General features: G+C 37.2%; 1 protein-coding gene across 1 annotated transcript in view; it reads right to left on the bottom strand.

Annotated features, from left to right (window-relative positions):
• Window positions 1-8,281: 8,281 nt before the first annotated feature.
• The window catches only part of LOC126184634 (F-box/LRR-repeat protein 5-like), a 111,778-nt gene continuing 105,035 nt past the window's right edge, over window positions 8,282-15,024 (bottom strand). The window contains exons 5-6 of the mRNA XM_049927107.1: window positions 12,691-12,855; window positions 8,282-9,115 (exon numbers count right to left, since the gene is read on the bottom strand). Of these exons, the coding sequence (XP_049783064.1) occupies window positions 8,683-9,115; window positions 12,691-12,855 (598 nt within the window). The 3' untranslated portion in view covers window positions 8,282-8,682. The remainder of the gene's footprint in view (window positions 9,116-12,690; window positions 12,856-15,024) is intronic.

Here is a 15,024-nt window from a genome sequence, read left to right as displayed (position 1 = left end):
TAGCATAAAATCCAACTTCGAAAAGATAACCAAACAGCGGAGACCACCTGGCAAACTGGGCTCACCTGACCTGCATTCGGGAAACTTAGTTACATTTTCTGTAAACTGAGTATCACAACAAATTTAAAAACGAAGGTTTGTGACACATACATCCCACTATAAACAACATACAGCCTCAAAATTATGACACTTACAATCAGCGTCACAAATCAACTCTGGGTATGTAAAATGGCAACACAGAGATCAATGCTTGGAGTGAGTTTGAGAGACAGGATCATGAACTGAGATAAGGGTAGGAATCAGGCTCGATAAGGTTGTCAAGCGGATGCTGAGACTTAAGTGGTGTTGGGCAGGACACATAGCTTGGAACAAACTGAAATGGATAACAACATTGATGCAATGGTGTCCAAGGGAGTCTCTCTCTGACAAGATGGAGCCACAAAATCCACCGACGCGCAGGAAAAAAACCTGGATCCAGACCATCCAGAAAAGATAAACATGAAAATCTTTGGAAAACGTCTATGCGCAGGAGTGGATATCTAGTGCCTGAGGAAGAAGCAGAAGAAGAATGTCATGGCCCAGATTGGCAGAAGGTTCTAGAAGTTGTGGAGACTATCCATACACTGCAGATTCACGATGTCAAACTACCACTACTTTATTTTAACAGTGCCTTTGTTAGCTGGATTATAGATCAGACTTATTGTCCATTTGCAAAAGAATTATGAGTGTTATCGACACCGCTGCACACCATACACAATAGAGACCCATTACATGTGCACTCTGTTCATCATTCTCAATAGTGGCCAGGTTTTGATTATGAAGGCCATGTGATGTAGGATTTTATACCCTGTACATTTCTCCATTAGTGGACTTACTGTTTGGATAAGGCCAAAAATACTAATCCTTTTCTGAATACCATCTCTTCAACTTTCTTAGAAAAGTCAAATAAATGACTCTTGCAGTTCATAATGATTTACATTAGCAACTTGTAACATATAGATAAAAGGCTAACAGGACTGTAATTCTCGATGTTAGTGTTTTCATCCTTTTTCAAGAGAACAACTCCTGCATTTTTCCATGACTCTGGGATCTTCCTTTCTTTGAGACATTTTTTTAATAGACTTAGGAGTGCTTCTTCATCTTTCAGATGTGACTTGACATTCTCCTGGCACCTTATAATTCCGAGTTTTTTTATCACTGCATTTTTATTCATAGGCTCCAGTTGTTCTGATCCCACATTCATAACAAATCTTTGTGATTTGTCATGCAGGCTTTGGTTTGATGGTGACTGACTGTACAGCTTCTGATGAATGCCCTCAAGAATTTTTATAAGTTTGCCTCTTTCAGGAACAACTTCTCCTTGGGTGTTCTGAATACTGTGGATGATAAGCTTGCTGTCTGAAGGATTCTGGTGGTCTCCTCGATCAGTCTTGCATTTTGCATTAACTGATCTTGCTTATTGTCCTCTTTATTTTTTTGAGATCTCTGTATTTGAGTGCTGAATGACAGTTTTGCTTAAGGATGACTTCTACAAAAGACTCAGCATTTTATGTTCCTTGTTCAGGTGACAACTGCTTCTCCTTCATGTTAGCTAATTTGACTTTCTCCACTCCTTTTTGAGCTCAGTTTTTTGGGCATGGCCAATGGCCTCTGTGTACAGTAAACTTTCTTGATATGTAACCTTTTGTTATTCATAGCTTACAAAGTCTCTCAGTGGATGTTCATGTTTTGCAATAAATGCTGTGTTGTTATCTATTCATTTGTGTTGTTATGTTTTGGGATAGCGCCAATGACAGTGTTCTTAACAAAAATATTTTCAGTCTATAATGATCAAAAGATGCATTGCTTACTCATAATGTTTATAGTACATTCACTGCAACACTCCAAAAAATGTGAATTCCATCTTGGGTATGATTTTTTAATTTTCAGTGTGCTTAAGGCAGAAAAATATAAATAAAGCAATGGAAAACCCAGGATGGAATGTAACAATTATGAAAATGATAGTTGCCATTCACCATACAGTGGAGATGCTGAGTCGCAGATAGGCACAACAAAAAGGCTGTCAGAAACTGAGAACTGAGCTACCGGCCTTTGTCAAAAATACACACACACACGCACACGCACATGCACACGCGCGCGACCACATTTCCGGCTGCCGAGACCAGACTGAGCAGCAGCACTTGTGACTGTTATCGCCCCATGTTTATTTTGTAGTTGAAGCACCAGAGTCTTATTATTAGTAACAATGCTCTAGTTCCTCAGCCTAGTTACAGAAATGTAAGACTCACTGACATATACTTTTGGTATTCTGGACTTTGACAAGTGCATCTTTCGGACAAACAGTTTGGTTCCTTCCTAGGCTGCTCAAGGAACTCATCGGCTGGTATTCTTCTTGGTAGTAGTATAGCAAAACATTGGCAACACCACAGAATATGTTTGGTAACACTATGGCTAATGAGTTACTTCCTGGTCAGCTCAGAATTATCCTGCTAAATTAATTTGATTTTCCATGACAGTTCCATTGAATAATCAGAGTGATTTGAATTTAAATTGAAAACTTTATGAGATGCCTTACAATTTCAAGTCCAGGAAAGTCATCCCACATGGAAGCTGCAACTAATCTCCTCTTTTACACTGTGATTCTTCTGTCCTACCCATCAGCAGATTCAAACAAATCTTCTCCATCAAAATTAGTCTACCTACTTCCAGGACCCTACAGTGTACGGGCAAAAAACTTAAAGATACTGCACAATTGACAATGCCTCTTTATGCTTCTGCCTACATAATTTTTGGTAACTATGAATACGTAGTTTTATTTACGAAATACTGCATTTCCATTCTACTTTTGTATGACACATGACAGCTGGTAAACATACACCATATCAAAATCCAAAGTGAGTTAATATCTTATGAATTCATGCCAATACAAGCATGCTCATATTACAGATACTTCATGTTTTATTTAACTAGACTTTTCTCATGGAAAGTTTTATTTCATTTGTATTAGTACAGTGCATATTTTAATAGCATTATCCATTAGTTTATCGATCACAACAGTAATCATCATAGACACATTTAGTATCAACAACACAGGGGGTTTCATGAGGAATGGACAAAACTCTGTGATATGACATGAAGGATCATTCAAAGGAAAGTGTCTAGTTATCATGGGCTCTATGACGCATGCCTTAAGAGTTATGAGCACTACATCTTTGATACTGTGAAACAAGTCTCTTCCGCTGCATGCTGTTTGCTTTCCATATTTTGCCAGATCATAGAAGGGACCAAACTAAGAAAAAAGTTCTGTAAACATGGGCTCTAAAGTGCATACCTTAAGGGCTATGAGCATATGTCTTATATTGAAGAAGAGCTCACAGCTCTTAAAGTATGCATCTTAGAGCCCATGTTTACAGACTGTTTTCTTTGAATGATCATTCCTGTCATATGCTTGAATAATTATCAACCCTCCAGGACCATCCTGTATATTCTTTCACATTGTCTAAAATAGTCTGACAATGCTGTGGTAGTTTACCGATTCCATGCCCATAAAAACTTACTGGTTCTGAGTTAAGGATGTTGTCAAAACAAGCTTGAAATGCATTTCTATCCTAAAGGGCTTTTCTTGACAGTTGTTTGATAAGGAATGGGGAAGGTAAACATCTGAGGGCATAAGACAGAAGTGTATGAGGAATGACTTCCCAAATTGCTGGATAGTTTTTATTTGTGATAGCAGCAGAGTGCATTACCACGTAGCAGCAACATGTAATGCAATTTTGTCAGAGGTTTTTCTTACACTGCAATCGAAAGGTGTCTCAGTTTTTGGCGACTAATACCAGCTTCGTAGGACACACCAATAGGGAGGAGTTTGTAGAACACAACACACTTTTTGAGCCAGCAGATGAAAAATATTATGCTGACACTGCCCTTTGCTCAAGTATGTCTTCTGGCAGTCTCAGCTTTTAATTTCATCTTAAGTAGTAGTTAACAGAACCACATCATTACTCATCACCAGTGACAATATTGCATTGGAATACTCAATGAGTGGACTGATAATGTTCATGCAATAATATTCACTCACTCATTTTTTTTTTTTTTTTGCTTTGGATTAAAACATGCAGTACTCCTTAACCCGACTTCTGAACTTTGTCTATTGAATGCAAATGTCACACAATGGCCAAAGTTCATCACGTTACTGTAACTCGCAAATTCGTGTCTACATTTTGCAACTGCTAGCACTGTTACAGCATGCGAAAGAGACAATACTTCCTCCAGACAGTTCCGCATTCTACAACGTTATCAAATCATACATATGGTTGGACTTAGAATTCTACAGGGTGACCAATTTTATTGGCCGCCTTGACTCATACTTGGTCTCTGCAGTGGGCAGTTGGTGGCAGTGTTTAATGTCTAAGACTGTACCACAACTCCTGGAGATTTAGTTCGGTCATTTCAGCGGGGTCAAAAGTACAGAGCACTAAAAACTCTTTATCTCATTTATCTGCCAACCAGTCTGAGAAAAATTACCAGTATCTCTAATTGGCAAGTGTTAACTCCGAACACTTTTTGTCTTTGACACTGAAATCCAGAAATTTCTGACACATCTCAGTTCAATACTAAGACTATTATCATAATGTAGATATTGTCATATCAGATCCAATATTACTTGTACCTCCGGACAGGGAAACGCATTCGAGATTATGTACCGAAAAGTGATTTTATTTTACCATTCTATTTATTTGTGCTTGTAACACTTAATATAGTGCTGATGACACTCAAAACATGATCTTACATAATACATACTTAATATTATTAACAGAATATGTTACTACAGCTTTTTGACTCCTAATAAAGAACAATGGCTCCTTCTAGGTAGATTACACTTCCTACAAATTTACAAATGCCATTCCTTGCACATATGGGTGCTGGATTACTGGAAGTGGCAGATTACTGAGAGTGCCTTAAATTTAGTGTAAAGACATACGGACTATACATTGTTAAATCCAAGGATACACTCATTTTCAGAAAAAAAAACTTTGTTCTTGACTGTGTACCTACACAGTAGTATCACTCACTATGAAACATGTCACAATTTTTTGTTGTTGCAATTATGATATGTGATGGCAGTATAATTTATCACACAACAGCTTTACAAGCAATACATCACTACTCTATGTTTTTGACTGCTACATAATTTACTTCAGGAAGATACCTGTAGCTTCAGCACCAGCAATGACAGATGTCTTCATATTTTGTCCTCCTATGTCCTCTTCTTCCATCACGTTTATAGTAACTTTCCCACATGCTTTTGATTGTCTCTTTGTCTGTTAAGGTTTGGTCATAAATAGTTGCTCATCCATGATTGTACTCAGCAGCAATGACTTTCTGTGAAGAACTTCAGTTCAATATATCTCTAATTTCAAGTATTCACTTGACGTCTAGCATAATGTTTTTCCTTTCAGAAGTGCTGTACTGGATCTTAAAGAAAGCCACAATTTCATTCATGTATAGCATAGTTTAACATTGTAATTAACTAACAACATTGATGCACATGATACTTCATTATCGAAGGCATCATTTCTGGTTGAGAGACTACAGGCTGGATGTGGACCAGATTAGTTCTTTATGGTTACTGCAGGCAAATGAGTTTCATACAATTACCTGTTTTATATGTTTTGGCAATTGAGGACAATTTTGCACAAGAACACAGCATGCCGTAATAAATTTATCTCATGGATGCTTTGTAGTTTAATATTCACAACTGCTGAAATTTTTGCTTGAAAAGGCAAAAACACTGTTCAACAAGACATCTATTTTTTTAAAAAAATGTCAAATTAAAATATTTCTGCTATCTTGTCAAAATCTCTAAGTTTCTGTAAGCAGTTATCAAACAGCACAAGGGTATACAGTGTCCTCCAAAATACAAAGTTCACCATCATTTCTCTTCAAGGGTGTTGGCTAAATGCAATGACCTGTGAAAAGATCCAGAACACCCCACAAAAGGTTCCCAATTAATCTCTCGTGATCTCTTACAACTTGAAACTGGGTGGAATACCGACTTTTCTGTATAACTATCAACATAAATCATACGAAAGTTGATGTATCTTCATGTGACAGCTATTGGTAGCACTAATGACTCCTGGTAAATCAAGTCTTTCTATAGCAGCTGCTGGTGGCCATTTTATAATGTCGGGTGACATGCTGCTAAGAAAGTCTCTCATCCTCTTTACTACAGTGCTATAGCACATCTATCTGCAACATCTCTGAAGTGTGATGTTTGATGGTCAGCAAACCACAAAAATATTAACATTTGGTGAAGTGGTTCCAGTTTCCCATAGCCATCTGAAAATACCAACAGTTCTGTGCTGCTGAGTGAGATTTTCAGTGATTTGGTTGCTGGCTTTGAAGTTTAAAAACAAAAACAACATAGTCATTATATTGTGATGAAATTACTTCAGATGTTTCAATACGTGCAACTCATTATTCCCTGATGATACATATTATGAATGACTAACTACTGTTTCAACATTTGCTAGATGTCTGTACATTAATAAATAATTTCATCTCTTCAGTAGCACAAATACTGCTATTCTTTTTCACTATTACCAAAAAATTAGTTTTATATAATTACTTATGTTGGTCACAAGGTGGAAAGACGAATAAACAAGTCTTAATCACTTTTGCAGAACGAAGTAACCAAACACACAAACCAAAATCAGCACACTACATTTACTCTGCACGCTAAGATAAGATGAATGGGAAGCTACACACGTGACTGCCATCAGGCAGCAACTTGAGAAAAATACTCCACCTATTTTCTGGTGTTGGCAACCATTTGTGACTCTTGATGAGACTCAGATTGAATGCTGTGTGTGTACATGTGACTCTTCCGTACTGCTGCTCAAATGAATCCTATGTTATAGGAGAAGAAACCACTGTTTACTCAAACTTGCTGAAATACCATTATCATGTTACAGGGTCTCTTTTTTTGAAGTATTGTAAACTAATAATTTTCACTATACAAATCTGAAGAAAAACACCCCATGACAGTGAAAAATATATTACTGCAGGAAATTGACTGCTAACAATGTGATTTTGTCTTGGTTTCCTGACAATCCACATGTTGCTTCTCACAAACAATAACAGACTGCAAACAGGTCATCCCTAAGTATCAATTAGACAGTAAGTCCCCTCATTATTATCAACTACTAATAGTAATTTAAAAAAAAATATTTAGTCACATTCAGAACCAAACAGTTGTCACCTTCATCACATGACACCATTTCAGATCTGCATCCAGAATCTTCTAATATTTTGATTTAAATTATCAGTAAATTTCAACTGTGTTTCATACCTCTTCATGGGCTGAGATTGACTAGAATGAATCACCACTTTTTGTTGAGAACATTAGAGAGCAACAAACAGCAAAAAATAAAATCTTACTGATAAGCCTGCATGTCCATGAGATTTAAGTTGGACCTGGTTACACAGCATAGAAATATTTGACACTTTTGAACACTTATACACAGCAGAGATGTTGTGGATGCACTGATCTAACACTATTAAATCACCAAAGACAGTGAATGTGTTAGAAATAAAGATAAACTTTAATTATGCAATTATAGAATGAATACATATTAATTTCTTTCTGTAGCTACTGCTGTCCTACACATGTAAGGTGAATTGGGATACTAACAGATGTTAGTACCTACATAAACAACTGCTTACACAGAATTGGTAATTGTATACATAATTATTTGGAATTATTTATTGCTTATGTTGAACCTGAAATAAAAATTGTAAAATTTGTTTACTCTGTTTTTGTGTAAACATTAACAAACATCAGTATGTTGTTTATCATAATACTCTGCATTTTTGGATGCCTGTCTATCAGAAATATTTTTTGTTGGGTGTAATATATTTTACAGTAAATTAAATTTTAGCTATGTAATGGAAACATTTTCCAAATTGTAAATAATGACCACTTACTTTCATGGTGTTCAGCAATACTGAGTGTTATGAAGGGAGTGAACACACTGAATGGGAACAAAGAACTGATTTCATTTTATATTTTGCAAACTTAATGTTGTCAGAATATTATTTGTACTGTTTGTTGGAAACGTATAATTTCAAATTAAGACAGGAGACTTCCTAATACAAATGTATATGTTAACATTTTCATAAATGCAAAAAAAAAACAACTAGTTTTATTAAATAACATTCTTATTAATATTTTCACAGCCACAGACATATACAAACAATATGACAAATGCATGCATTCACATTTCACATTTCACACACACACACACACACACACACACACACACACACACAAACCACTACTTGGTAACTACCGATCACTAACATCTATAAAAAAAATTCACAATGACTATGTACAAAAAGACATTTAAAACGAACACTTTACTGGTGAATAAGCTCTCCAGACAATTTGTTAAGTAGTCTTCCAAGTTGCACTTACTTAAACATAGAAAAAATAAATACTAAGTACAGTTCTCACAAGGAAGGTTACATTGCTTCCTTAAATATAAAGATGCTATGGTGACCTAACAAGAAATAATAAATACTTGAAAAGTATTAAATCAAAATATCTGGTACAACAGTCTCATAACAACAATCTTTTAACACATTTATAAAAATAAGGACATTCCCACATGGAACAAATGTTCAGTACTCTGGAAAACTACAGCATTTACGCTTTGCACTTTCCAAGTTATTACAACCATTAGCTTCCAGCATGAATGGTCCATTTAAAACATTGTGACAATAATATAAATTTTTTGGTTCCAGTTTTGGGCACACATTAGCAACTTCACACAGACTCTCAGAAGAAAATCTGAAGCATCCACTGAAATCAAGATGTTTTAAGTTGTGCAGAAACTTTGGAACATTAAGTAATGCACTTATAGAGCCTGATGTTAACCTCTCACAGCCTGACATGCTAAGACTTATGAGTCCTGTAATATGATCGTCATTACTTTGTGTTTGCTCTAAAAATAGCCAGCACTTCGTAAGGTTGACAATGCATTCATCCACCAGATTCCTACAGCCTGAGAAGCTCAAATATTTGAGACGTCTACAGCATTTGTATTCGTGCAGCCTGTAAAATAGTTAACAAAAAATTACATTTAAATATTTTCTGTACCTGTTAACTGAACTTGTGTAGATTAAAAATCAAAATACTTTACACACATTAAATAAAATTTTCTAAAGGAACTACTTTACTCTATTAACTGATTAAAAGAGTATCATTATTTTATAGCCATATTAATACACACAGCTCAGAGTGTGATTTGTTCAGCAAAGAACTGTGAATCGTCTTTCTAACACTTACTTGTTTTACACATGAGTCTGTAAAGCAGTTATTCTAGTCTTGGTCAGTTATTGAAACTGTTAATAAATGTATTATCCTAAAGGTAAAATTGTCTTCAACCCAAAGATTTGGTCTACACAGCACTGCTTCACAAGACATGGTTCAACTGGATATAGTATGTCCTCGTCTTCCTCTAAGCTTTAAACTAAATTACCCAGGTAGTTGCAGAATAACAGAGTTTAATTTCGATTTCCAACTAAGGTGCAACTTGGTTTTTTTCACAGTAGTCACTCCATGGACCCTTGGATTTGTAGTCTGACAACTACCCATTTGATCACCAAGTCATATTACAATAAAAATTACAGATATCTTTTTACATCAATATGTGTATTTAGACTGTAGTATGTTTTTCCTGAAAAGACAGCTCTGAAAGATACCTCAACAAAGATACATAAAGGAAAGATACTGACCAAAAAGTAGCTTCATAAGACACAAACTCTCAAATGTATGTATGTATGGTATCTTCAGCAGCATAGGTCTTTCATTATCAACTAGAACTAAATGATTGAAGCAAATGGATGAATTAAGCTTATCATTAGATAATTGGTTGATTTGGGGGAGGGGACCAAACAGCAAAGTCATTGGCCCCATCGGATTAGGGAAGGAAGTTTGCAATGGCCTTTCAAAGGAACTGTCCCAACATTTGCCTGAAGTGATTTAGGAAATCATGGTATATCTAAATTAGGATGGCTGGATATGGGTTTGAACCGTCGCTCTCCTGAATGCGAGTCCAATGTGCTAACCGCTACAACATCTCTCTCAGTAAGCCTATCATTCTATACCTTAATGCTTTGTGTATGCACAACAACTAGAAGTTATTGAAACAAGTAGTACAGTATCAGTTGCAAAGTCTGCAGTCAATGTTTTTACATAAGAATGGGACGTTGACAAGGCCTAACTGGTCAGTTAAATACAGTTTGACTTTCATCATTCAGTAAACATTATAAAATTTGATTAAAACACCACTGAGTTGGCAGCCCTAATCCTCACTTATTTCTGGAAGTATTTCACTATAAATGTTTCTATATCTGTTTTACTGTATATATCATTCTTTTCAAATATCTTGACTTTTTCAATTATTAGTTAACAGCAATTGCTGATCATGTTAGGTGCGAGCTACACATTACTGGACACCTTCTTTATGTTCTCTCTCTATCCATTCCCTGTTTAATTTCTGTTGGACATGGAATTCTTCTGAGCTGCCAATCACTGTCCTATACTTCATCCTGTCTGAGATGTCACTTTGATTTAAACTAACCTGTGTACAGTCACTTCTCATCTCCCACGACCATTTGTTGGAAACTTCAGGTCTACTATCAGGCATACGAACTGTATCATCAAAGTATATTACGAAAAATACTTTTCAATGAGCACAAGAAATTGAGCACAGTACTAATCCTTTTGTGCACAATCACTAGTTGAAAATTTTTTTTTTTTGACTTCCTGAACGAAATATGAAATATTGGATGTGTCCGTGTTATGTACGATCCACTTTAATTTCACTCAGTTGAAGGAGGTGGATAATGTGAGACAACACTGTCTATAATGTTCCACCATTTTCCAGGATTAATTCTTGTACTGATATTTTGGATGACAATTAAGTTCAGATCAAGCATTTGAGATTTCGTATTCCTCTAGAAAGTACCATTGCGATGAGTAAGACAGTAAATACATAAATAGGGAATTTTAGAATGGTTGGTCATATGAGAGCATTATTTATTTCTAACCAATTACTTACTGTTTCTTTAGGCAGTTAATTTATAAAGCACTTAGCAGCTATTCTCAAGTACTTTTAAGATATTACTATAAAGCATACTGAAGAAAGGCAGGAAAATTTCAGAAGAGAAATAGGTTTCCTATAATACAATGGAAAGTCCACGATGGAACATATTATGTACATGAATAACACAAGGAGTAAAGTTAACACATCAGTATATAGCTGAGGCACTGAATGATCAGCAAAGCACATAGACAAGATTGAACCTGCCCTCAGCATCTGAATAATGTCTTTCCACAGAACAAACAGGTTATTAAAAAACAGGGAGGACAGAGAGGGGGGGGCAGAGGGGGAGAGAGAGAGAGAGAGAGAGAGAGAGAGAGAGAGAGAGAGAGAGAGAGAGAGAGCAGGGGGGAGAGAGAGAGGGAGCAGGGGGGCGAGGGGGGAGAGTGGGAGGTGAGGGGGGGGGAGAGGGGGAGGCGAGGGGGGGAGAGGGGGAGGCGAGGGGGGGAGAGGGGGAGGCGAGGGGGGGAGAGGGGGAGGCGAGGGGGGGAGAGGGGGAGGCGAGGGGGGAGAGGGGGAGGCGAGGGGGGAGAGGGGGAGGCGAGGGGGGAGAGGGGGAGGCGAGGGGGGAGAGGGGGAGGCGAGGGGGGAGAGGGGGAGGCGAGGGGGGAGAGGGGGAGAGGGGGAGGAGAGGGGGAGGCGAGGGGGGAGAGGGGGGAGAGGGGGAGGCGAGGGGGGAGAGGGGGGGAGAGGGGGAGGCGAGGGGGGAGAGGGGGAGGCGAGGGGGGAGAGGGGGAGGCGAGGGGGGAGAGGGGGTGGTGAGGGGGGAGAGGGGGAGGCGAGGGGGGAGGAGGGGGGAGAGGGGGGAGGAGGGGGGAGAGGGGGGAGGAGGGGGGAGAGGGGGAGAGGGGGAGGCGAGGGGGGAGAATATTTGGTGGGTAGTGTTTCATCTTCATATAAGTGCAGACAACAGATATTTTACATGTCAGATGTTGCATTAGCTGAAACTTGTTTGTATATGAATGAGTTATTTCTGTTATTTATACAGCAGTGTAATGCTGATATTTGAAGAATAACTAATTGAAGGGAAGATAAGCACATGATTTGAGCCAGTAAATTTTTGATGGAAGCTGATTTTCACTGGATGTGTTATCTTCTAAATTTAGTTTTTAAATATCAAGCTACTGATGACAATGTCACAGTACAGTTCCTTGTTGATACAAGGGCTATTAATGTGGCTTTCATGTCTGTGAATGTTTTATCTATGTGCATAATTCCAAGTTGCCTAGTTAACCTCCTAGAATACAAAAAAGAGATTTTCAGATGCACACATCTGTAACAGCTTTTTAAATGCAGATGAATTAAAGGCAAATAGGAGAAAACAGCTGAGGTTTCGAAGGTTACTAGAAAGGAACAAAAATTAAACAAATGCATTTGTCAAACAGAATTTGGCAATTCAATTTTATGATTCCTTCACTAAGTGTTAGGCAGTATTCAAGTGCTACCAAACAGAAAATCGCATTGAATTGTTGATGCAAAATTTATGTGGTGTCCATAAGAAATACAAATCTTTGATACATACCCTCTAAATGCGAAGTATCCTGAAATACAAGTGTAGCTAAGATCTAAGGTCTCAAGATTAGGGCAGCTTAGCAGCATTAGTCTCACAAGATCATCTGTCAAGTTGACACCTGACATGCAAAGTAAGACAACCCCATGTCCAATAGTTGGAAGATGGTTAAGAATACTGAAAGATAAAAATAAATACATAAAATACATAACATCATGATGTGTGTGATTTTACTTCATACAAAACTGCACGCTAACATTTACACTACAATAATGGACACTTTATTAAAATTTATAGTGCTGTTTTTTGTTCACCCACAGACTGGGCTAAAGAACAGTGATAAGAGTTGAATAACTGCATGAGAATTGCTAAATTTTTGAAAGTTAGGTTGAAACTTTTACACTCATTTACTTAAGAATATCTAGATCTGCCGCCATAATTGATGTGTATTTAAATATATGTAATCTGATACTACAAAAGTGAGTGTTATAAATTGAAGTTTAGCAGAGGGAAACATAAACATATGTTGTTTCATTCAAGCTGCTGTAATTTATAGCAGCACTTGAGAAATGATTTTATAAAATACATCTGCCTAGAGTTCACTTCACTTCACTTCACTTCACTTCAGAGATGACAAAGTTATTGAAAATAAAAATCCATTTTCACAATTTTTTTACTAAATAAATAAACAAGGAATTTTAGAATTTGGTAATATGTACATAATAATTTTTTGTGAATGGGGTATTTTATTTATTTGTACATTTCATAAACTAAGGTTTGGCATGTCTTCTTTGTGTTATCATCTTGAAATTGGATGATCTGCAACTTGTTTCGCATTTTTTAAATTTTTTTTATTTATTTATTTTATTTTTTTTTAATTTTGACTTAGTCCCCACACTTCCTGCATGACTAATACTTGGGCTATTATCAGGCCCATCGGGTACACCTGAAATTACAAAAATATGGCAAGAACCAATCACATTAGTACAGTACTGCTCATAAATGTAAACACTTGTAATTGTGAATGCAACTGAAGGATTAACACCTTGACCTGCAAATGAAGGTGTTCATGGAGTGTAAATGCAATGAAATCTTGCTGTGTCAATTTGCATGAAGTTCATGCCATTTTGGAAGGTATATACTCTCTTTCCATCTTAACAATATGCTGTAAGGAGAGGATATGCCTTCCAAATAGCCATGGAATCACTGTGAACTGATGCGGCAGGAAATCTGAGAATGTTTTCTTGGCACCTACAAAGCACAGAAGGAAATTGTGGTGCAATAGTAAAAATTACAGCCCTAGGAAATGCCGTTACTATCATAAGGTGGTATCAAGTGGGGAACAGCAGCAAGAATTATCTCAATGCTGCAGCAGTTAGTATAATGTGTTTATAGCTTGAGAGAATGGTCAACAAGCTGGAAAGCAACAGTGTGATGGCAGAGTTCAGTTTGGATTCCACTTATGGTAGATTTTTTCTGATACTGTGTTCATGTGTTTATAAGTACAAAGCACAAAATCAGCAGAATAAACAGTTCTTGATTCTTAATAAGATATTTTTGGCCTTTAAAATGGCACAGAATGTGGTTTCCTAGCTACTTAATGTTCGTGCACAGGTCTTCCGTTTCTTTGTGTGAGGTAGTTAAGTCCATGAGGTGGATAATATATATCTCATTTTCTGCCACCTCCTCCACAGCAGTCAGAGTGATGTTCCAAAGGTTATCATAGGTAGTTGGCGTAGGGTCAGGCCAGTTACACAAAGCTGGTGACTACTTTGAAGGACAGTAACAGGTGAAAACTTTTAACTCTTTTGTATCAGTTGTGAATAAATAGTTGCCACTATTTAAGTTCCAAACCTCATATTTGAGGTTGAATTTGGCACCTTGCAGCCTACACGCCTGGAATGTCATTTGCTGAGGACAATATTGATTTGTTGGAAAATACTACTTTCTGCCAGTCCATCTGTCAGTCAAAAAGCATCCATTAGCCAAGGAATACATGTACTGGGCACCAGTTGCCACCCAGATGTTTTCACAATGCGAAGTCAGTCTGTAGCCAACAGTGTGTGCTACTACTCACTGCTCTGGAAACTGCAAAGGACTTTATTGTTCAATGATGTTGCCAGTCCTTTATGCCGCTCAGGATACGGCTATGTGAATGTGTTCTTACCACTGTTAGCATAATTCTAACATGCCAATATGGTAGGAAATGTGTGGCAACACCATGACTGTTCTCTTATTTCTGGTCATGGCATCAAATTGTACTGTAAATCCCTTATCACCTCAGTGAAACATTTAATAATTCTCTCACAAGATGCGACACTGAAGCAGAAAATTTGAGTTTTTGTC

This window comes from Schistocerca cancellata, chromosome 4, assembly GCF_023864275.1.
Source record: "Schistocerca cancellata isolate TAMUIC-IGC-003103 chromosome 4, iqSchCanc2.1, whole genome shotgun sequence".
Classification (NCBI taxonomy): Eukaryota; Metazoa; Arthropoda; class Insecta; order Orthoptera; family Acrididae; genus Schistocerca; species Schistocerca cancellata.
Note: the sequence above shows the minus strand (reverse complement) of the source record. Positions and strands in the feature narration are given on the sequence as shown.